Here is a 25,996-nt window from a genome sequence, read left to right on the forward strand (position 1 = left end):
TTATTTTCCTTAAATAAGTTATATTGCTATATTCTCCCTGTAATGTTTACTATAGCTCGTCTCTCTAGTAATTAATAATGATTGTTGTGAGGTAGGAAGCAAAATCAAGAGGACAGTGGTTGACCTCTATTCATTTTGATGATCCATCTAAAGAGATGGATCACTATATGGACGAAAGTATTGGGACACCTGACTATTACACCAAACGGGTGTCTAGGATTTCTTTCCACAAGATTTTGGAGAGTTTCTGTGTGATTATTTGCCTATTCAAATGGACGTACCAAGATATTTGAAGACATTGGAAGGCCCTTTGCTATTCCAGCATGACTGTGCCCCAGTGCACAAAGCAAGGCCCATAAAGACATGGTTGGATGAATTTGGTGTGGAAGAACTCGAGTGGGAAACACAGAGCTCTGACCTCAACCTCATTGAACACCTTTGGGATGAACTGGAACAGAGATTGCGAGCCAGGACCTTCTTGTCCAACATCAGTGTCTGACCTCACAAATGCTCTACTGGATGAATGGACAAAAAAATCCTACAGAAACTCTCCAAAATCTTGTGGAAAGCCTTCCCAAATGAGTGGAAGCTGTTATAGCTGCAAAGGGGGGACTACATATTAATATCTGTATTTAGAATACAATATCATAATAGTCCCTGTTGGTGTAATGGTCAGGTGTCCCAATACTTTTGCCCATACTGCTGTTAGTATCAAAGTGTCTAAACCCCAGCCTATATCTTAGCTTTCTTGTAATGGTTTGTTCAGCCAAAGGGTTTAGAGTCAGAATTGCATTTACATTGCAGCTTTAGCGGGGCTCTTATAGCTGACATTCGTAAGAGGAGGGAAGTAAGGTATATAGCATGACTTGCTGGCATGATATAAATCGTCATCATTTTCTGCTTTGGAATATGTTATTGACCCTGGCAACCAAGAGGCATAAACACCCTCTCAGAAGTTACTGACCTGATTCATTCTTCATCAGCAGAACATGAGGTGCATGCGAAGACCCAAGCAGGATGTGATTTCCCCTTCACAAGGTGAATGGAAAATATAATAGTCATATGTTGTGTTGTTTCAGGTTTCCTCCAAATGACTTCCTTGGTGGCTTTTTAAAACCTTTAAGCTGAGTTCCTGTGGTGACTGATTCTGGCAGCTTTGGAGAAGCAAAGATTTTGGTCTTCAAGATGCTGATTAAGGAATACCGCATCCCGCTTCCTATGACCGTGGAGGAATATCGTATTGCCCAGCTCTACATGATTCAGGTTTGAAGTTTCAAAATGTGTTTTAGACCAGACTAGAATGCTGAAAACGTAATCGTAGAGGCTGTTCTTACACAGTGGTGTCATACAGTAGTATACATTGTTTGCAGAGTGTATTACAGGAGGATGGCTTCATATACTATATATTTCCACCAGACAGCGTAGCTGTAGAATATCTTGTCTGATGATCTGTCCTTACACCAGACAGAAGAGAGAAGAGCTGTACTATTTCTGAAGAGCTGTATGTTACCGACCTTGGGGTTTCTATTACTCAAGGAATGCAATGTGTAGCATATTTTACTAAAATATCCATTTCTTGTGGATCTTCTTAACACATGCTGTTATATTACCATAGAATAGATTAATGTTCTATATCACTCTTCCAGGAAGGATTGCTGTACTATACATAATTTGTGGAGTTTAACATTCCATAAGGGAAATCTGGATTGTAAATTAACTGTGAAGTTTAATTTTCCATACATGAAAGCTGTAATATATAATACCTGTGGAGTTTATTATGACACCGGGCTGAGATGCTGTAGTATATTTACAGTCTAGAACAAAGTCATTTTGAAATAGCTTCCCAGTGGTAGCTGTAAAACAATTTTGCTCTTATTTTCAGTATTAAATAACACATAAATAACAGTATGTCTTCTATTTTAATACTGCTAAGAAGAAGAAAAAACTAAAATGCTGGCTGAATACTTGTGCATTCGTATTCAGGAGAACATGAAAACGAACGCAAATGTTGCGCATTCGTTGTTCAAACTGAATAACGAACAAATACAGCGGCGGATAAACGTACACAAAGACACACAACACGAAGAATCTTCATTCTGCCGCGATCCTACCGATTCACGTATTAAACCCTGCTATGCTACAGAAGACTTAGGAAGATAAGAAAACCGCCAGAAAACAAAGAGAAAAACGAATACGAAAAACATATATCAATATTCTCCCGAAACTAACACCGGAATTGGGGGAATAAGAAGATTTCCCCCCCAAAGACAAGTCTAGTAGAAGGTATTTCTATTCCCCTTGGGCCAGAATATGCACCTGATAAGCATCCAGTAGGGGCTCCTTCACTTCTAGCAGCTATTCCTCTGTAGGGTCCCTGCTCAATCTCCTATATCCCCTTCCGCTGATAGAATATCTTTACACATCTGTAAGTATTGTTGGATCTAAAATGACAATGTTACCTGCTTTCCGCTGGTTTAATAATAATGTTATTTTGAGCTTTACCCTCACAGGGGGGATAAATTATATGGAACGGGTAACCCGTCTAATGCTTCTAATTCACTAGTAAGCATTTGGACAAACAGGCTACTATGCGGATAGTCGTCAATGTGAGAGGTAAATGTGCTGTTTGGTGTAAAGTCAGTTACTGGGGTACAAAAGTTTCCATGTCCGTATTAGATTCCTTTTCTGAAGCCCAAAGGTCTTTGAGACAAGGATAGTCTGATATGGAAAGACCAATCTGCTGAACCTCTTTTATGTCCTTATTCTCAAAAAACTTGGAGAGCTTGTTTTCTTAAGAAGAGATTAATATCTTTTACCCAGTGGAAACAATCACATTTCATAGTGGAGATAAATGATGCTCCCTTTTTCAGGACTTTAATATGATTCTCATTTGTTTATTAGATAAATGTATAATTTGTGTTTCATTTCTCGCCTTCTCAGCATGGAGCTCTCACTTCTTTGTTTGTATCTCCAGAGAGCTTTGGATATATATGTTGGTCTATAAATGGACTTTTTGTACATGAACCGGCCCTCTTAGATATCTGAGTCATATGTGTCAGCTGAGTCTTCTTAGTATACTTAGAGGTGTCCTAAAGCCTAGAATCTGACTGTGGGGAGTTGTATGTAAACTGAAAGCTATACACATGCTCTGAAGACTACAACTCCCATCATGCAGAGGAGTTTGCGGTATTTTTCATTCCCCTAAGCAAAGGCAAAGGTCATGTTATAAAGAGTATATGTCATAATTAGTAGTATTTTGTGTGTAGAACATGCAAAAGCATATAAACGTGCTAGGCTTCATTAGACTTTAAAGAAGTGGTTACCGTAACTGGATTAAACCAAGCTTATATAGGTTTTGATTAAATGGAAGGACTGGTACAGTAATGATGCATATTAACGTCGGATTTCATCAGATAGATGCCTTTGTGACACTTAACTCATTGTGCTTAGATCATTGAAGGAAGACGTGCATAATCCTGCAGTGCAGGAATGTGTTCAATGCCCAGAAAGATCAGAATAAAAAAACCCCAGCCTGAGAAGGACCTCTGATACTTGGTATGATGGGTCTATAAACATGGTAGGGTTAAACCAAATACTGTACACCCTCTCACAGTGCTAATTAGATTAAAATCATCTTGTGTCATGCATGAAGGATGCACATTACGCTGGAAAGGGCAGGCGCGAGCCTCAGCTGCGGGGCTCCATGGTTACGGCTGACATCACTATGTGCGGCGCAGGCTGGTGTGTGCAGGGCGTGCGGCAGGCTTTGTCCTGAGCTAAACCCGATGGATTCCTCATGCACTCGGGTTTCCAGGGTAACAGATGATCTAAAAGTGTGCTTTCTGTTACAGTTTGGGGCCGGGGTGAAGGAAGGAGAAGGGTTAGCGGCTGTCCCTCAGTCGGGATCTTCTGGTGGGGCAGTGTTTATATGAGGAATTGAGGTGGTATTAGAACAACTTGACTTCGCTGAACCCAGGTCTCAAAAGCGGTTTTCTTTTCCTGAAGACTTTTTGATCATCTTATAAGTATAACAAAAGTGATTAAATATAGCAATCAAAAGGTACAGACTGTAATCACTTACTGGTGATAGTCAAGTCCATTGACTTGCATGGCCCTAGAGGTTTCAACAGAATCTCTATGGAGTCTTCTCACGTGGGGTCTACCTACAATAAATAACTTGCATATTACCATGCCCATCCCATCAATTAGTCTTGCACCCAACTTACCCATTGAGCGCCAGTGAATCACTTAAAGGGATCTTGCGTTCTAGCAGAGATATGGAGTCCCGTGCCAAAGTTTTAGCATTGACATGTCAATTTTTGAAAAAAGTCTGTAAAGTCAGTAAGTTTTCTAAAATAGATATGTCAGTGGTTTATTTTTTTTAATATAATTTAACAAAATGTAAAGTGAGTGAACGGAATAAAAATCTAAATCAATATTTGGTGTGTCCACCCTTTTGCTGTCACGGATATGCATGGCCAAACACGGACACCATCACAGCTAGAAAAAGTATGGGAAAACATCCTAATGTGTTTAGGTGCCGTACTTTGTGCTGGTACTAAAACCATTCCTCTGATTCAAAGCTGTACAAATCCCGAGGAACCTTCTGTCTGATCCATAACTTATCCAGGGGTTGCTTATCCAAGTTTTTTTGTTGAATTCTGGTAATGGCAGTGGTTTTATTGCCGTTCTCGAGTGTCCTGCTTGCATTTTCCTGGCTGCTAAAGCCACCCCTTTTAATGCTAGTGTTTCAGTGAAGTTTGACAGCCACTAATTATTATTAATATAAAAGTATCTTAAATACTGTTGCTTGGGCCACAAGTGTGTCTGGATTCTAAGGAAATTAGGTTTATACGTCCCTGGTGTTAAGTAAAAGGCTATACTGGTATGAGGCCCCATCTCTTGATCTGTATCTGTACACAAAAGAAGAGAAAGAATGAATGCAATAACATGATGTCAGAAATAATGAACACAGAGGAGTCATTAACAGAACCCAGGCTGATCCTGGCTCCAGGAAGAGGCAGCCGCTTCAAGCAAATTTTTAATATGTTCCCTTGATTATTGTTTTATTTTTGTTTTTCATACTGGCAGCTGAGCCCACATGAAGAGATTCTCTATTTGTGATGACGCGTGCGCTCCGAGCATGTTTTATGATTTGAACAGTGTGCTCATATTATTTGTTTTTTAGCTAAAGCAGGTATGGTTTTAGGAAGTGAGCTCTACTTGAGCCTGGATTTAGGGATAAGGTTGCTCAGTTTTTTATTGCATCCCGCTCTTCCAATTAGTGCAGAAATACTTGTGAGGGATGACTATAGGTCCTTCTGTATGTATTAAGGGATTCAGAGAAGCATAACCCCGTGGAAGAAAAGGGTATACAGGTAAATCAGAAGGTACACTGTGGCTTTAACGATGGATAGAGTAAACACACCGTGCCCGTACTCCAATGTGTGGTTTGTTCTGTATGACATCTAAGTAACATTTTCTCTGAATTTATTACTACCGCCAGGGCAGGATGCTTCAACAACTTCATCGCTTAGTGTGTTTTTACATCATTTTCTTATATTAAGCTATGATGTAGAATTTTGCCTTGCTAAACATACATTACCACTATCTTGCGAGCAGGGCTCTCTCCACCTAATGTATCGGTTTGTCTTAGTCTGTCAATTCTCGTCTTCATACCCCTTGAATTTATGTATTGTATTAAGCGCTGCGTAAAACTGTTGGCGCTATATAAATAAAATATAATAATAATATAGTATGTTAAATAAATAAATGATAGCAGTCTTTTGTTTTGTATTTTGTACTTTGGAGGTTAAATCACATAAAAAAACACAAACTTCTAATAAGATTTTTCAGTTTCTATAGCAACAACAGTAACTACTTTGGTGTCACGTGACATTTAAATGCAAAATTACGAATGAAACAAAATCGAACTCAAATAATTTTATGTCTGGGAAGGATTTGGACATTCAATGTTACTACCAGTGATGTTCCTAATTGTTAATTTAATCATAAAAGAGTTAAAGTCAGCAGAGTAGAACATTTTTTTTTTACCAAATTTCCATTAGGTGATTAACTGTCCTTTCTGAGTCCATTACTCCCAAGTTGTCTTTATTATATGTTTTGTTTTGATTGTAAAGAGTTTGCAGAACAGTTTATGTGCTGATAAATCCAACTGTAGTGGATGTCATTACCTGACAGCTTCCCAATCTCAGGCCTATATCTTTAGTGCAATGATGACTGATCTGTTTTGTCTTCTATTTTTTATCAGCAGGTCACACAAATCTTAACACCAACCACCCTATATTAGTCATGGATGCAAAAGAGAGCAGTGTAGATTTAGGAAATAAATCCATACGGATTTCTCTTCCAATGCACGCTCACACGCTCACACGCTCACACACACGTTAGACTTGCAGGAGATGCATTCCATCAAAAGTATGCATGTGAGGATACTATTGCCAACTCTACTGTTGGCTCATGAGGGGTTTCTTTTGGGTCTGATGGGACCACCAAACACTTCTCCCTCCCCGCACCAGTCTGTGGGACCCTTCCTTTCAGCGATTGGCTGCAACGTTTCCAATTCTGCTACTTGTACATTATCTTATACTTGGCACTTCTTACTTGCCATCATACTAAGCAGCATGCAGCTGCCGTCCTCTTCTAAATTAGTTGATTAATTTTTCTATTTTTGCCTTTAGTTTCATAAGAAGTGCAGTAATCAGGAGACAGATGGTCTTCAAGACAGAAGGGTGTAAATTAAACATGTGCCATGGATGCCAGTAGAACAGTGCACCCCGTGGTGAAAAGGTTGACACCAAAAATGTTTTACAAACTTCTAAATGGTTGTAAAAGAATCCTTATGCAAAGTCTTAAGGTTTTTTTTGCTGAAAGAATAGGTAGCATTGCTCTTAAAGGCCCTTCTTAAGTATACTTTTTAATGACACTGTCGATAAGAGGTCCAAACAGCAGATTCTGTAGTTCTGTTACGGTTGGGGCCAAGGACTATATTTAACACAATATATTCTGTTGTGCGTAGATTAGTACTACACTATGTATTTGTAGCCTTCTGCAGTTTAATTTTTGATGCTTATTATACTATTGCTGAAGAACGCTAAAGTTTTTCCAGAATATTTAGAATGTACATAGGCAGTCGCCTTTAGGAGGGATAGGGTTAACGAGCTAGCGTTCTTTTTCATTTGGTAATATATAGGGCTGCAACTAACGATTATTTTAATAATCGATTAATCGGCCGATTATTTTTTCGATTAATCGATTAATCGGATAAAAAAAACAATATGCAAATTTTTCGTTTATTTAAAAGAATTTAATGAACTGGATGTTAAAAAACAACTTAAAATTTACATTAACATTCTTATTTTGTTATGATGTAATAAAAAACAATATTTTCAAAGTACAAGAACCCAAACACAATATTTATGAAACAAAATAACCCCAAACATTCTGAAAAGAGGTGGACTATTACTGTTCAAGAAACTTTGCCCCAGCACTTTGCACTTTGCACCCAGCACTTTGCACCCAGCACTTTGCACCCAGCCCTGGCACTTTGCACCCAGCACTTTGCACCCAGCACTTTGCCCCAGCCCTGGCACTTTGCATCCAGCACTTTGCACCCAGCATTCAGCACTTTGCACCAGCACTTTGCACTTTGCACCCAGCCCTGGCACTTTGCACCCAGCACTGGCACTTTGCACCCAGCACTTTGCACTGTGCCCCTGCACCCAGTCTCTAACTCTGCCCTGCACCCAGCCCTGCCCCCACATTCTGCCCTGCCCCCACACTCACACTCTGCCCTGCACCCACTCTGCCCTGCACCCACACTCACACCCTGCCCTGCATCCCCACCCCCACTCTGCCCTGCACCCAGTCTCCCACTCTGCTCTGCACCCACACTCACACCCTGCATCCCCACCCCCACTCTGCCCTGCACCCAGTCTCCTGCCCTGCACCCCCCACCCCCACTCTGCCCTGCACCCCCACCCCCACTCTGCCCTGCACCCCCACCCCCACTCTGCCCTGCACCCACACTCACGAACCGCTCTGTGCGAATGGAGCCACTCGCACAGAGCGAACCGCTCTGTGCGAATGGAGCCACTCGCACAGAGCGAACCGCTCTGTGCGAATGGAGCCACTCGCACAGAGCGAACCGCTCTGTGCGAATGGAGCCACTCGCACAGAGCGAACCGCTCTGTGCGAATGGAGCCACTCGCACAGAGCGAACCGCTCTGTGCGAATGGAGCCACTCGCACAGAGCGAATCGCTCTGTGCGAATGGAGCCACTCGCCCAGAGCGTACCGCTCTGTGCGAATGGAGCCACTCGCCCAGAGCGTACCGCTCTGTGCGAATCGCTCTGTGCGAGTGGCTCCATTCGCACAGAGCGATTCGCTCTGTGCGATCTGTGCAGAATACTTACCTCCGGAACGCGTCACATCCGTCACGTAGCTAGAAGGCGGAGACGGCAGAGCATGTAGCAGAAGCGGGGAACGCTCGCGGAGGTAAGTAAAAGGAGCCGAGTGCTCCAACAACGAATTGATCACTCGATTAATCGATAACGGAAATCGTTATCGATGATTTCCGTTATCGATTATTATCGATTTTATCGATTCGTTGTTTCAGCTCTAGTAATATATATTTTGAGTTGCTCGCCCACATTCTCATCAATCTGAGCCAAAAGATGCCTTAATATAGACTGTCTGTTTGGAAGTACATGTTTTCCCCTTCTGTTATGATAACTTGTCAGATTTCTGCTCGGCTCAATTGAATCCGGAATCTACAGCAGCACACGTTTTGACACGTTATAAAAGTCTCTTATTAACGGAGGGGAGGAATGCAGCCGTCATGTCGGCTTTTAACCAGATTGCTCCATAGTAACCCAGAATTGTTGGGTTATTTCCGCAAAGTGACTGGTGACACCGTTGAAAACACTTGGTATCACAACCTATTTGCCACCTTTATGCACATGGGACATTCTCACATCTCTGGGAGAAAGGCATGGTGAAGCAGACACAGTTTAAATTAATTTAACATGAGTGCCCCTATAAAGAGACCAGACAAATGTATGGAAACATACAATTCAATTGCAGATAAGAACCATTCAGCACCTCTAGTCTGCCCATGTATGTAGTGATTTCCGTGGCCATTCTTTTAAGAAACACAAAATACAATTGTAATTTCTGATTACATACATGTGAAAATAATATATGAAACTAAGTGAGAGATATTGTTTGTTACTTTTTAAATCTGGCCTGGTTTCTATATTTGACCTCCATAATAACCTTGGTAAAAACAAAGCAATTGTTATTAAATTCATTGGTGAAAACTAGGCATTTGACTGTGCATGCGCGCAGTGTGACTGTGCTTTAGTTGATGAAATACTGTTCCTGAGTAGAATTTGTTAAAACAGTGGCCTCCGAATTTTTGTCCAAGTAATTTTTGGTTACCGTGCACAAGTCTACCAGACACTCGCATCAATACAACCAGACAGTAACACACGTAGACTCACACAACCCCTCACACTAACATGACTAGACACACAAACATATGCAGACATACCCAGACACACACACAATAACATAACCAGACACGCAACACACACTCAACACACTTACCCTGTGAAAGCTCAGCCTATCTTCAATGCATGCTTTTTAGTTCAAAGCAAGTTAAACCTGTGTCCCCGGAATCTCCTTATCAGCCCATCCCTACTGAGAACATAACTACCTGCTCAACAATTTGAACAACAATTCTCATCAAACTCATCCACCAGAAACCGACTTTTATGGATCCGTGTTCTTTTTTGTATTTTTACGTACACATATATACAGGGAGGTAAATTTTGTCTTATCAGTACAGTACGATAATCACATTCAGCTTGTCCCTGTGTACTAAATTACTTTGGTAAAATAAATGTAAATTTTATTTTCTTAGTAATCAGTTTATTGACCTTTTGTGAAGTATAACGTTCTTATATGTCAGTAACCCTAGGAAATGTTACGGGAAGTGTGGACTTTGGAGTTTCTTGCTTGATTGCAGACGTTGCTTGCGAGTAAATGGCGCAGCGGTGGATTTTTTTTCCATGTGCTTTATAACTTGGACATTACACGTGTTTATGAAACAAATATAGGCAGTGCGTGTGTGTTTTGAAACAGCGGGTATTCAACTGGTATCGGTTAGCCAGACAATGACACCGATCTGTTTACATTGGAGCAAATCCTTCAGGAACCCTTGTAAGTGAAAGTACATAATGTGATGAATGGGCCAGATGGCATACAGCCAAGCATATAAAGGAGCTTAAGGGATATGCATGCTATGCCTCCTACCGATCCATTACCCAGTCGCAATTGACATGAGTAATCCCAAAGTATGAGCACATGCAAATGTAAACTTTACAAGGTTGCAAGTAGGCTAAAGGCCTCTAACTATAGACCGGTAAGGCTGACCTGCGGCCATAAAGTAGCAGAACTGCATTTCCTATAAGATCCTCTGCAGCTCCTTGAACAGCCGAGGGTCATGGAGAGTGTAGTACAGCAAAACATGGAAATGAATATTTCAGTAAGCCTTTATTTACTAAATGATACAAGGGGAGCAAATGCATTGTTTATTAATTGAAACCTTGTCTAGCATGTATTGGTAAGTACAGATAATGATTAAATATAAAACCATCGAATTTGACAGATCACATTCAACCCACCGTGTCTGCCCATTTCTCCTGCTTTAACGACTTGGACCTTAATCAGTCCTTGGCCCCCTCAAAGATTCAGGATAGCCACCTAGACCTATCCCATGCTCAATTAAAGTCCCTCACTCTATTATCCTCTACCACTTCTGCTGGGAGGATGTTCCACCTAAAAAAAAAAATACAAATTCAATCTAAATATAAAGCCTTCCAGTAATCCCTTAGTATCACCATCGATAAGCACAATGATAACCAAGTTTATGATTTATAGTTAATTCTTTCTTACAGTTGTCCTTAATGGTTTACAACGGGGTAAATGTCTTTGCAGAAGATGTGATTATGGGGCTGAAGTGGTTAAAGCAGTAAATGAAAAGCCACGACATAAGGTAGTGGCGTTAAACAAGGATCTGTGACCATTAAAAAGAAAATAAAACCCGTTAGATTGTTACTCTGATGAATGCACATATAAATATTAAAGGGTTAATCCAACACTGTACACTGAAGTGCTTGATCCGCATAATCCTAGTTATTATTATTTTTCCTTTTGTTTGGTTTCTGATATCTGTTACTAAGAAGCCGGTTCTTTATTCATTCTCTCTTCAGCTATGGAAAAAGGCTCTAAAAGAAGTCTTCAGTAATATTAATCTCCAGGATTTCAGTGCAAAATCATTTTAGATCACATGCTGTCTAGTGTGTTGGTTTTTTTTTATGCAAAAAATATTTTCACAACATTTTTAATATATATATACCGGTGTGTGTGTGTATGTATGTATGTATGTATGTATGTATGTATGTATGAAAGCCATTGTTGGGTGTTCCTTGAGAAGTGGGTAGGCAGCACTGGGATAAAACTGTAATGCCGTCAACTTGCATAAGGTTTATCTTGGTTCTATGATTGTCCACCAGGACTCATAATTGGTATGGTTAGGTGTCGTCCAATGCGGAACAGGACGGACTTCTGCGCTATGGGAGCCGTGGCTTTAAAAACTGATATTTCGGTCTGTCTCTATCTCTCCCCCCCTTCTTTATAGGTAGCTCTTTCTTTGCAACTTTAAAATTTGTTTTTGGCATTTCAAATTTCCCCACGTATTCTCCAACCCCTAACCTCATGCATGTCATAAATGAGAAGCCTGAAGATAAAGAATCCAAGTTGCTTTTTGATTTAAACCCAGTTCTGTAATTAAAGAACTTAACATTTCTTCTGGTAACTGCACACCACAGCCCATCTTCCGAAAAGATTCAGCCTCTGCGAAGATTCTTCTTCAATATGGTACCTACTGCCCCCACTGCCTTCTCTTGATATTTGAATTCTAAGACACAAAGCAAACCATGTAAGTAAACAAAGAACACTTAGCAACACAATAATGAGAAAGCACTTAGCTACCTAACAGACATATTTGCAGTTTTATATTTTCAGTTTAATAAGTAACGAAGCACATTAATGATATTTGCCACATAACGATCTTTGAGTGGGTCCACAATTGCATTCATAATGGCTGCTTTCCTGGAGACCTTACTCGCGTTAGTTACTTGAAAACAAAATGAGGGTGAAATGACATTCAGTCCAATGTGTTGCTTGTCGCATTATTATTTAGCTGTGGCTGCTCCACGTGATTGAAGCTTAAAACTCTAGCTTGGCTGATTCTTGGTTATAGCATTGCTTCTCTCCACATTTTTATATAGTGTTCATCGAGTCCCAAAAGAGATTGAAATTGTGGATATTTAATTAATAAAATGTTTCTATCATGGCATTAGTTGTGGTACATGCACCACGTACTCCTGAAGCCACCTAGCATGCTTATGGGAGACCCCTGTTTTAAGCCATGTTGGCCTTGTTGATCCTGGGAATTTAAAGTGATCATACTGTTTCCTTAATGTTTTAATCTAAATATTTTTTTAAATACCTCCTACACATCATGTTGTTTATGCTGAGATTCCCTTACCATTAATTCTTGTTAATCATATATAAAATGTAATATATTAGTGAAAATACCTGGGGGAACGACACTTTTTACCTCGTTCTTTGCAGGAAACGAGATAAGCTAGCTGCTATTTATATGCCATTTTCTTTCTGTATGCAAATGCTGTGTGGCATAGAAGAGTGATTTAGTTTTTCAATATAAAAGTGTTTCTTTTGCCTGTATTACACTACTCATCTGTGCCAGCCTCTTATCAATGCATGTCGCTTGTGTTTGCTTCCTCTCTTAAAATGACTGCTTAAGTTTCCCTTTGTGACACAGTTTCCTCGCTTTATTATGCACACTGATTGACAGACGGCCTTGTATATTCCTGTAGAGCTCTCTAAAAGCCAAATGCATTACTACTTCGGTGGTGGCAAGTTGTCCTGGTTGTCATCTCCAAACCATGCCACAAGGACCGACATGCTTGCTAATTGGTAATGGTCAGTGCCTTTGGTGATGTAGTGTATATTCCAGGCACCTATTAACTCAAAGAGGCAATTAGCATTAGACAAGCAGGATGTAATTAGACCTGTCACAAATGATCTCCTTGTCTAATTAGACCTATCCTCCGTAAGGTAAGCAAAAACACAATGATGACTCAATCTAACCCAAAATTGTGTTTGAAGTTTGTAACATTGCCTTTGCTGGCTCTGATTTTATACAATTACATCCCAGTTATACTTTGGAAGGGTTTGGCCATTCAACAGTATTAGGAATAATGGAGGAATAAATACTCCATTTAGTTACAAAAGGTTTTAGCAGAGTAACGTTAAGTATGCTAATTTCTTATGTGTCCCTTAGAAAGAAACAAACTGAGTTTTAACTAGTGTTAAAAGGCAAAACAAAAGCAATGATCACCAAAAAAATTTAATCTTGTCTTATGTATTGCCTATACTATTGTCAGTATAAAATACATGTGTTAGAAGCAGGAAAAATGGGCAACCTAAGGATCTGAGCAACTTTTGAAAAGGGTCAAATTGTGATTTCTAGATGACTGGGTCAGAGCATCTCCAAAACTGCAGCTCTGTGAGGCAAAAGGGTCATGGTTGGCCAAGTTTCATTGACGCAAGCAGGGGGCGAAGGCTGGGGCTGCTTAGCTGCAGACCTTTCAGGGTGCCCATGCTGACCCCTGTCCACTGCAGAAAGCACCTACAATAGGCACATGAGCGTAAGAACTGTCCAACGGAGCAATGGAAGAAGGTGGCCTGGTCTGATGAATCGCGTTTTCTTTTACATCACGTGGATGGCTGGATGAGGGTGCATCGCTTACCTGGAGAACAAATGGCACCAGGATGAGCTATGGGAAGAAGGCAAGTCGGCGGAGGCAGTGTGATGCTTTGGCCAATGTTCTGCTGGGAAACCTTGGGGCCTGCTATACATGTGGATGATACTTTGACACGTATGGTATTCCATGATGGTGTTGGCCTCTCTCAGCAGGATAATGCGCCCTGCCACAAAGCAAAAAGGGTTCAGGGATGAACAACAACGAGTTCAAGGTGTTGACTTGGCCGCCAAATTCCACAGATCTCAATCTAAATGAGCATTTGTGGGATGTGCTGGACAAACAAGTCCGATTCATGGAGCCCCATCTTGCAACTTACAGGACTTAAAGCATCCGCTGCTCAGGTCTTGGCATCAGATACCACAGCACACCTTCCGAGGTCTAGCAGAATCTATGCCTCGATGGGTCAGGTCTGTTTTGGCTGCAAAAGGGGTCTTTACACAATATTAGGCAGGTGGTCATAATATGATATTGGTGTATCTAGGCCTAAAACATAATTTATTTTTAGTTATTCGTTATTTGAGATTTTTGTAGATAAGGCTACCAAAATAAGCCCTCAAATTAATACCTAATATAGCGGTGACAACCGGTTTATAGATAGAATAATTGCTGCTTATCTTGGCAAATTTTAATAAGAAACAAGGTGGTGGCTTTCATTCCTCCTGACATCTTGGCATCCCACTTACTGCTTGTACCTGCGTCAGAAGCTATTCATACAATTTTTTCCATTCACCCATTTCTAACTTTTCATATAGCTTTTGACATTGAATATTTTTTTGAGTCTTTCTTCTAGTTTATGAAATTGATTTCTTGTGCTCTAATCTATTTTATGTATTTTTCCTGATGAACAAATAAGCAAAGTAAATTGTCAATGAGAGCGCGCGTGACAGCAGTGTGGACGCTTGTAATGGGCCACGGTATGCCACTTACATTTAGCATTTAGGCTAGGTTTCCACTTGGGTTTTTGTCCGGCGTTTTTTTCTTGATGAAAAACGCCAGGAAAACTGCCAAGAAAACTGCCACTGCATTTACCTGCGTTTTGGCATTTTTTCTGCAGTTTTTTCTGGCGTTTTAGCCTTTCTGTGGAAATTGCTTTTTTTGACCTTAGGCAGTTTTTCCAGCCTTTACAAGTTAGAAGTTTCACCCAGCTAAAAGGGATTCGGATAAATGGCAAGTATCTGCCCTCTCCTGATGTCATTTACTTGGTAGACCCTTTTGTCTCTTTTCTGTGGTTTGTAAGGCATGCTTTATTCCGAATGTCTGCTCCTCTGGGAAGATTGGCCCCAAATGATGGTGCAAATTGTTTGCTGTTGCTTTTGGCACGCAGGATCCGGTCGCGTATGTTTGTTTGTAATGGCATGTTTGTTCCAAATGGTGTAAAATTCAATATGAACCAGTCCAGGACTTTGTTTTGTGTGAAACTGTTTGTTTTCAGCCTATTTCTCGTAGGACACACAGATACTGGGTCCATCCTCTGCATTGTAACTGTGGAAAAACGCCATAAAAAACGCCAAGGCAATAAACCCACATGGCTTTTTCATGGCGTTTTTTCTCTCCCATAGACTTCTATTGGAGAAAAAAAGCCAAGATTTCTTGCAAAAAACGCCAGAGTGTCAACATGCTGCGATTCTGAAAAACTGCCACAGAGCCCAAAAAAGCAGAAAAACGCCAAAGAGGACTGAAAAAACGCCAAACAGAAAAACGCCAAGTGGAAATGGCATTTTGCGATTTCCTATTGAATTACAGCTAACATCTGGCTGCATGCGTTTTTCACAAAAAAACGCCAGGTGGCGCTATTGGCGTTTTTATAGGCGTTTTTAGCAAAAAAAACCCCAATGGAAACCAAGCCTTAAGGAGTCAGCAGAAAATATCAAGTGACTACAAGTCAACTTAACAACTCTAATATTCTGGTGGCTGCAACACTCATGAATGTCTGAGGGTAAATGCTCATCGATGACTAATCGATGACTTTTCATGTCATTGTCCCAGAGGATGCACATGCATATGGCAGCGCTCCAGAAATCCAGTTCTAGTGAGACTGCAACTGCTATGTATGTACTGCTGTGCCCTGACCCATGGGGTGTAATATGGAGGACAATCCTACTGCTGGTGTGTTGAGGTGTGTACATAGCTATAACGTCAAAGTTAGCCTTGGATGCATGGCTTATGCTGCCTTAATTATGTGGTATTGTTATACACGTGCTGATGGTGCAACCAGCGCACGCCCTACTTATATCGTTCCCTCGGGGAACACACTGACCTCAAATAACTTCCTCCTTCCATGACATATACCATGAAGCAAATGTCTGCTTCCTAATGATAGCTTGGAAAAAAATGAGATGATTGCATTCCATATGGCAAAACACATGAAATAACCCATGTAACAAAATACAAATGCAGGAAAGCTTAATTTATGTAAAAGTATATTCCTGTTCAGAAATGTAGCATTTTGGACAGATTCCGGTCAAATTACCCTTTTCCACCAAAATGCTTCTGATTATTCTATGTTACAAGCTGATTATTTGCTGTAAACAAACTATAGAAACAAAATCCTACATGAATGTTCTCATCATGTATGACTATTTACAGTGGTGTTCTCTGGACAGCTTTCATGCTGTTGCTGTGTGCAACTAGCCGTTTGTCATGGAGATTAGCAGAACATCTGTTCTCTATAAGTATTGATCTGCCGTGCAGGGCAAAACACTTGTCTGCTTCTTGTTTTATTCAGATACTAGATTGAAGACATTAACTGAGCTTGTGGTATATACACGCTTAGGCTTACGGGGCACGTCCAGGGAGGATGGCGGGTAGCGTTGCCAGTGCAGCCTTCATAGTAGGCAGGTAGGAACAAGTGGTTGCAGGGGTCACCCCGGCCCCCAGATAGACGCCTGTAGTTACACCACTACACGTGTATATTCCTTTCAGCAAGCCACATAAATAACACGATATGACCAAAAGTATGTGGACACCTGGCCTTCACACCTATATCAGCGATTCCAAAGCCATGAGCATTAATATGGGATTGCCCCCCCCAACTCTTCTGGGAAGGCTTTCCACAAGATTTTGTCTGTGTGTCTGTGTGAATTTGTGTCCGTTCAGGCAAAAAAGCATTTGTGAGGCCAAACCCTAATGAACTGCTCATCCACCAAACTTTACAGTAGGAAATATCCATTCTGGTAGGTTATGTTCTCCTGGCATCTGCCAACCCCAGATTAATCCATCAGACTTGTAGCAAAGGTGGCATCCTATGACTAGTCACTGAGCTCTTCAGTACGACCCATTCTACTGCCAATGACTATGGGAATGACTCTGTGCTTGATTTTATACTCCTGTTAGCACTGGGTGTGGTGGAAACACCAGAATTCAAGGCCACATATTTTTTGTTGTTTAGTGTATTGTCATTGATACTGATGTTATTACATTATCTTAAGCACCAAAGTATCAAGCCAGGAAATTACAAAGCAGACTCGCCACTTATCAGCACCTATCAGTTTACATGCTGTATGTTAACATTTATTCACTGTCTCCTTCCTATATTCTTTTCCAACAGACACTTGACCTCTGGTTTTCCATCCTCCCTATTTATTTTTTTTACAACCGGTACAGGAATCAGCATTAAAAAAATGTGAAAGATCTTTTGATAAATGTATTTTAAACATTTTTGACTTGCATAAGGTGCAATGTGAGTTAGATTCAGTTTAGATTCCATTACTGTATTACCCTCTATTACTTCTGCTGGGAGGCTGTCTATCGCCCTCTCAGGAAAGTAAAAGTCTTTCATTAATAAGCCTGATTATGATTTCTTGTTCTAATCTTGTTTGCTCATGTAATATAAAACATGAATCAAGGCAGCTATATTGGACAACAGGACAGTGCTTGAAAATCAGGACTGTCCTGTGATAACTGGGACACTTAGGAGGGATGTTATCCCATTTTTGCTTTACTGAACATGCTACCTTTGATTTTAGGCCACATCGTTCATTCGGATGGCTTTGGAAGTAAACATAGGATTTACCTGGGACACTATATTACCGTCCTGAATCAAGCCCAGCCATTCATTTTAGCTGGGTTGATTTGGCCCCTTTCGCTGATGAGTACTGATTTTATCTCGCTTTGCTGGTTTAGTCTCTATCAGGGGTACCTTCCCCATTAACCGTGCATCCCCTTCCCTGGGAGAATTTTATTATTTTTCTTTCTTCTGCGCCATTTTGTATTACCTCCCCATAGCGGTGAAAATATTTAGACAATCTTACTTTTTATGCTGCAGTGCTATGACATCATAAGAGTTCCATTCACACTCATTTTTTCTTACGTTAAGATCATATTCAAATAAAAACACACAAGAGTTTACATTAAGGAAACAAAACATTTTATTTATGTTATAACAGAAAAAAGTACATTGACAATGAAGGAAAAAAACTTAGGGCAATTAAACAGTCCAAAAGGAAAACAAAATCCTTGTAGACCCTACCAGTAACCTACAACAAACTCCCTGCCTAGTGATCCAGAGGAAGGCAGAAAACCTGGGGGAGAAAAGGTTGTCTCTGTTCCTTCCTTACCCCTTGAATAGGCGATCGGCTCCTTTAACACTACAGAACGGAATAAAACCAAAATAAATTAAATGTCCCTGGATCGAAGAGGGATCGCAGATCCACACAAATATTAATCAAGAGCTGATAATGTGTTGTGCTGCCTGAGAGGGAGACGGACGGATCCCCCAAACCCTAACTAAAGACGTCTGTTGTCTAAATAACTCAAGATCCTTTTTCCGTAACTCTGAGCTCACACACTGCAGGCTCCTGCTTTTATAGCTCCAGCCTATTATGACACAGCCAAGCTTTATGATGTAATATGGGTGTGGCTCCAACAAGCCTTATATGGAAAACCTGCTTGTATAACTCCAGCCTATAATGAAATACTGAGCTTTGAGTTAAAGTGGGCGTGGCTTTACATACTTAACAAAAAAATGTATCTATGTACGGAGCAACAATATTTAGATTAATTCAGATAAATCTTTTAGGTGCAGATTTACTGTTTAGTTCACTCGGAGATGTTCCATATTGTGTGTGTGTGTGTGACTGTACATGTATTGCTGTGTGTGTCTAAGTGTAGGGGCGTAACTAGAAACCGCAGGGCCTGGTGGGGAAAATTGTCCTGGCCCCCCCAACTTCATCAGGTAACATGTCACAGAGTGCCACCTTTGGCCCCAAACAGCTTGTGAGTGCCACATTTGCCCCAAACAGCTTATCAGTACCCCCAAACAGCTTGTCTGTACCATCATTGCCACCCCCTCCAACATACACTATGGCACACATATGTAAAATCACACAAATTTGCACATGCTAACACACACACGCACACTCTCATTCTAACACACACATCCCTCTCATGCTAACATACACTACATCTCACACCACTTACACATCCACATCCATGCTCATATACACTGATACATAGACATTCATGCTCACATACACTTATACATAGACATCTATGCTCACATGCATACGAACATACATACTTCCTCATTCACTGTCTCATGCGTACTCACCATTCCTCCAACTGGGGCTCTGCCTTTCGTGGAAGTGCTCCGGGAGGCCTGGTACACAGAGAAATGGATGAAGAAAGAATACAGAAGAACAAGAAGAGGCAAGAGAAGAAGTGGAAACATTGAAGAAGAAGAAGAAGAAGGAAACATTGAGAGAGTACGTGAGAGAGTGTGAGTGAAAAAAACAATGAATCTCTTCTATTTGGACATCTGTACTAATTGCTGAAATTGACAGAATTCATACAAGTCCAAATGCACCAGTCTAGTAGTCACCGATACAGGTCATGGATGTAGTCCTCATCCAAAATACGTTGGTGGACCGAGTCAAAAAAGTGTTTTAAGCTGGGTAAAACTCAACTGTCAGATGGTTTTGTATATTTTCGTTTATTAACAAGTTGTCCACTAATCAGGGGACCCTAATTCTCAAAAAATTAAAAACAATAGGTCATTGGAGTTTGGTCCTTGTGTGCACTGCCACAACCCAATGTCTCAATTATTTCTAAATTACCTGGCCCATAATCATTGTAAAACATCATTGATGAGGAGACAGGGAATATAAGTTGTCTGGTCAATATCCAATACTGCCAGTGGTGTGTCTGCCAAAAATGTGGCTGTTATCCCTTCCTTTATTTTCTGTGCCTGTGATGGCTCATAGAACGAGCTTTAACTCCAGCAAATACATGTGCATATACAGTGTGTGTGTGTGTATGTATGTATGTGTATATATATTTATATATATATATATATATATATATATATATATAATATATATAATGTCTAAACCCACAAATAACTACACATAGAATAAAAGGCAAAACAGAATCTAAACTGAATTTGTGTTATTATTATTACCGTATTATGCCAGCACATTCTGTAGCGCAGTACAATTTAATGACAAACTGACGTATAGTTTTATGATACATAAGAAAAGAAATGGAAGCCAGAGTCATAATTTTTCTAGTTTAATACACGACTTGGATAGGAAGAAATATTTTAAAATAAATGAGTTTGTTTATTTCCATATTCCCAGACAAATGGGTTTTGCATATTCTGCTAACTATATAACAGCTTGACAAGTTAATAATTATCTTTATTGTTTTGAATTCCCCAAACTAGAAATAATTCTTTAACCTTGTGAAACGGTGTCCCTTGCACATTTCCCCTTATATATTTTTTCAAGGACTGTTGAATTCTAGGATCTGGCCACGTGACATAAGCAGTGTACACTAGCAAGCTGAATGGCTCTGCTTCCATACCACCAGATATTATTGTGTTTCTGCTTAAAGAGAGAAAATGACCTGTTGCTTTTTAGCATGTTACTTAACATGCACAGGTGCTACCTTGTCTGTCCGAAGCAATACAAGTAAATAAAGAATAGTACACTTAAATGTATAGCTAAAACTTGAACTATGCCTTCAATTAAAATTGTTAAAAACAAAAAACACGTGTATATATATCCTAATGTATTGCTATTTTTTTTTTTTAAAAAAGTAAATTCCTAACCAGTATGGTTTAATGGATTATAGAATGTATGGAAATCCTACATTTTTGCACAGATCCAAACATCTGAATATATAGCCAAATAAAGAGCGGTCTGCTTGAGCATTGAGTGACTCAATGGTCAGAAATGACAACTTTGTGTGTGTATATATATATATATATATATATATATATATATATATATATACCGTATTGGCTCGGATATAGGCCGCACCCGATTATAGGCCGCACCCTAAAAGTTCAGACGTTCACCGGCAGCGGCGATGCGAGCATAAACAACCTCCGCTGCCGGCACGTCTGCAAGATGTGCTTTAAAATCTCCCTTGCCGGGACTCCCCCCGTGGGAATTCCCGGCAAGGGAGATTGTTAAAGCACATCGTGCAGACGTGCCGGCAGCGGAGGCTGTTTACCCGCATCGCCGCAGCCGGTGACCGTCTGCACGATGCGCTTAGGCAACCTACCGTGCCGGCCCCACCCCCCCCGTGCGAAGTGCTGGCAGGGGAGGCTGTCTGAGCGTATCAGAGAATAGGATACAGGTCCCCTGCACCGCTGCGGGGGATCTGTATCCTAACTCTGCTGCCTGCCCGGCGCCCGGGGCTGCCTGCCCGGCGCCCGGGACTGCATGTCCCGGGCGTCGGGCGCTAGACCCCGAATATAGGCCGCACCCCCACTTTAAAGAGTTAAAGTGGGGGGGAAAAGTGCGGCCTATATTCGGGCCAATACGGTATATATATATGTGTATATATATTTTATTTTAAACCACTTTATACAAGGGGTTTTGCAGTTCAGTTTTCGTGATGTGTAGCTAACAATGTAACATTGGTGATTTTTTATAATAACAAGCATACTTTTGGGGGGTTTTATGACTAGCGTACATTGTGTCACCTTTGCAAATAACTTAACCCTTACCAACCATCAACCGTGTGATTTACAGTGCATTGAAGGGTAAATCCTTGTCATAAGTGATGGCCTACACTGAATCCCACATAAAATGTTATTGCTCTTATGCCTCCCAAATGTTTTTTGGGGGAACCAAATACCTCTGCCCTTGCCCCCACCCCACCCACCTGAAGGAGTGTGTAGGTTGGTATGAGTGTGTCTCAAACAGCAGAACATGTCAATAAATACTTCTTTGTCTTCTAAACTAACTCTCTATCTATATATATATATATATATATATATATATCTATATATATATATATACGGTATACCTCTAACCCCTCTGTAGAAGCCAAGTGACCATTGGGAAAGTATGTGTTCTGTCTACCTGCTGCTCACATCTGACATTATTATAATGGTGTGTTACAGTGTGGATCAGCCTGTGTTTCAAACTCTAGTGCAGTCTCCATTCTCCCTGAATACACAAACCAGATGCCTTGGCGCTGTTGTCTTCCATGTCACGCTCTACAATCCGTCACATGAAAATGATTTTGATACAACTCAGAGACCTCTCTCTGAAATTATTTTTCCCTTTCTTTCATAAAGTAACAAGTTCTGCAGATTTATTGCGATGTCCACTCTCATAAATAGCTTTATATAATTTAATTGTTGCTTACTGAACTACTGACAAGCCAATACATCATTTTTAAATGATGTTGGATTCATAATGAGCTATTAATATATATACTCCAGAATTAACTATTGTTTATAAGCAACCAAATCTTAATTCCTGTTGCCACCGATATTCGGCTATATGTATAGAACAAAAGAAACAAATGCTAACTTAAATTGTACAGCAGTGTTTTAAAAAAAATGACAGTAAGATCTTTGAGTGTCAGACATACTCGCAAATTACTGTTCACATCAGATCATTTCATAGAAACTTTATCTCATATTTGTTTTAGCTTACATTTACATTATTATCCAATCCCTGTGTCTAAACAAACAGGGGTCAAGTTCAACAGCCTAAAAGTATGTCTTTCAACAGAAAGGCATACTTTTTTTGGCCTTCTTCAGGCTCTCAATTTCCATGTGTCTCTTTCCTTCCCTGATGCCCCTCTTCTAGGAGTTTGGAGTCCTTGGCTTAGTGTTTCTCCAACCATAAAACATGTTATAATATGTATGACAACTGCGTATAACTGTGTGAATAAAATACACTGTTCTAGATGTCTTACTCAGTGTTGCATTTAATTGAAATTTGAAATGTGGGGGATATGGATAAGTTTGATTGTAAGTAGCTTTGGGTTAACCAGAAAATGTTAGATCTGAAATGTCAGAATGTTGGTTTTCATTTCATTGTAGAAGAAGAGCAGAGAGGAGACATGTGGCGAGGGCAGTGGGGTGGAGATCCTGGAAAATCGACCATATACAGATGGCCCTGGGGGTGCTGGTCAGTACACACACAAGGTCTACCACATTGGCATGCACATACCGAGCTGGTTCCGCTCCATTCTACCCAAGGCTGCCTTACGGGTGGAAGAAGAATCATGGAATGCATATCCCTACACAAGAACAAGGTAACGCTTAGCCTGTATACGTCAGCAATGTGGATACGCAGATCCACAGAGTATTGCACAGGCCATATGTAGGGCAGATGACTTCATGTAAAAAAATGTTTTTAAACACAAAGGCGTGTGTATATATGTGAAATATTGTCATATTTCTTATGTATGGTATGATAAATGTTACATAGAATCACACAGATTACAGCTGTATTAAGGTTTGTGATTTCACTTTTAGATACACTTGTCCCTTTGTGGAGAAGTTTTCCATCGACATAGAAACTTTCTATAAAACGGAATCTGGAGAGCTTGCCAATGTGTTCAATCTGTCTCCAGCAGAAAAACGACAGACAACGCTTGGTAAGTGATTGTACTCTCGCTGCTTCAAGCTACTCTTTGTTTAATATTTTTGTATTTGTGTACAGCACATCGGATTATCCAGCTGTATTATTTTTTTTTTTGCTTCGGGCTGCGAACTCTTAAGCTGTATTTAGTTGATTTGTTTTCCTGGAGCCAACACACTGGCTCAGTTTCCTATTGGCTAGTGCATCACCTCCCAACCAATAGAAACTGGGACTCATTATGCTTTTGAATGTAGCCCTTAGGGAGGAAAGAGAGATCCGTACCTCCTCGGGTAGAGACAAGTGACAATGTAAAAAAGTAACCAAAATAGGCAATTAAGAGTTTTCGTTAAATATTGATATTTTTTTTTTTTTTACCATGTCATGTTTGTCTATATGTACTGTGTACATATATTAGAGCCTGCATTTTTTTTGCCATCTGCAGCTCCACCATCATTGAGAGAGCCCACTAATGACAGCTAATCGACCTCAGGGAGATAAACTATTTTTATTGGCTAGATGTCTTCATTCCTGAAGCCGCCATTCAGATAGACACTAATTAGCACCCAGGCAGGCGTTCGTAAGAGAACCGTTATTCCTCATCCTCTAAGCTTGTTGCCATGGCGAGGAATAAATGCATGCTGACATAAAAGAGAAGCGTGACGTAGCCAGCTGAACCCAGTAGCACAGTTTGGTCGGAGAATTCTGAATTAGCCTCTATTTAGGTGACACTAGAACAGGGAAACTGTAACTCAGGCGGCTAATTTTAGCCCACTCGGCAGTGCTGGTGGGTGGGCAGGTGAAGTGCAGGCAGAAAATAATAGAAGGGAGGATGAACTTAAGAAAAAATATAAGGCGGCCAATTCTCATAGCATGATAAAAATAAAACTGCCTGGATCCTTTTGATGTAGTGAGAGGCGGCAGCCAGAATTACAGCAGCAAACGGGGCCTGCAGTAGAGTCCTGAAGGTTTCATGGAGATTCTTTCACTGTAGTAAATGTCACCATTTTATAAACAGTTTGAATATCAGTTGCTCTCTAACTAAATACAACAAGACAAAGCTCAAGTAATGTTTACAGTAGTTGCTACAGCACGAATAAATAAAAATAGTTTAAAATACAGCCCGTGGCTTTTAACAGAGGTGTTAGAACTTCTTTGTATGTTCGAGCAGTCAGTCTGTCACAGGCAGCTGCTGATTCATTTTTAACACGAGCCGCCCTGCACCTCGGAGACGTTAATGACTGCACGTGATGAAGCACGCTGGCCGGGGCCTGTTTCTGTAACAGTACACTGTTTTTTAGCAGTAGGGTGGCTGGAATGGTGTAGTTACTGGTGACGGAATGGTGTAGTTACTGGTGACGGAATGGTGTTAGGATTTTTAAGGAAAAGGTGGTGGATGCAAGGAATGACCTTCTAGAAGAAACAGAAGTTTAATGTTAGGCTGGGAATAGCCTAAATAAAATGTCATATTGTGGCTGTAAAATATTGTTTAGAAAAAAAAGAATATGGATTCTTAAAACAATTGACAACAGGCCTTGACTGGTTAGTAAACATCCCTTAGGATGGTGCCTGAAAGCGCCAATGCTTACGCAGCTAATCCATTCCTTTGCCGTGCTTCCACCTGCTAGATACCGACTGCATCCATGTTATTTGTTGGCTGCAAGCCATAAAGTCCCATTGCATTCCTCCCTTATGAGAAGCTACTTGTCAACAAATAACATGCAGATAAATGGAATTGTATTTATTCTTTGGATGTTTGTGTTCTGTTAGAAGTACTGCTCATTTGTCCAAATCCATCCAACAAATGTTTGATAACAATCAGTGTTTCCGTCGTCCTAAGAATTTTTATCATGATCTTGATCTGAGGCTCAACTAAAATGTTGACTGTTATCACAAATGTTGCTTTCATTCCTTTGTGTTGTCTACATTTTATGGCTGAGTCCCTCGGGGAATATTCATTTACCCTGAGTGCATTTGCATACAACCAAAATTATTTAGTGTGTGTGTATATGTATATGTGTGTGTATATGTGTGTGTGTGTATATATATATATATATATATATATATATATATATAATTACACACACACACAAAAGATGAGCGTGCTAGTGGGATTTTACAATCCTGTATCTGCATACAAACACATATTTGAATCCTGTGCATACATGTATTTATAGACACCCATGTACACAGTGGGAGAAGGGATAGGAGCCTAAACCTCACCCAGGGC

At 40.4% G+C, this 25,996-nt stretch overlaps 1 protein-coding gene across 1 annotated transcript in view; it reads left to right on the top strand.

Moving 5' to 3' along the window:
- Positions 1-25,996, top strand: part of PITPNM2 (phosphatidylinositol transfer protein membrane associated 2) — a 110,170-nt gene that overhangs the window by 45,696 nt on the left and 38,478 nt on the right. The window contains exons 3-5 of the mRNA XM_053472432.1: positions 1,080-1,263; positions 23,226-23,440; positions 23,664-23,785. Coding sequence (XP_053328407.1) covers positions 1,186-1,263; positions 23,226-23,440; positions 23,664-23,785 — 415 coding nt within the window. The 5' untranslated portion in view covers positions 1,080-1,185. The remainder of the gene's footprint in view (positions 1-1,079; positions 1,264-23,225; positions 23,441-23,663; positions 23,786-25,996) is intronic.

This window comes from Spea bombifrons, chromosome 1 (assembly GCF_027358695.1).
Source record: "Spea bombifrons isolate aSpeBom1 chromosome 1, aSpeBom1.2.pri, whole genome shotgun sequence".
In the NCBI taxonomy this organism is placed as follows: Eukaryota; Metazoa; Chordata; class Amphibia; order Anura; family Pelobatidae; genus Spea; species Spea bombifrons.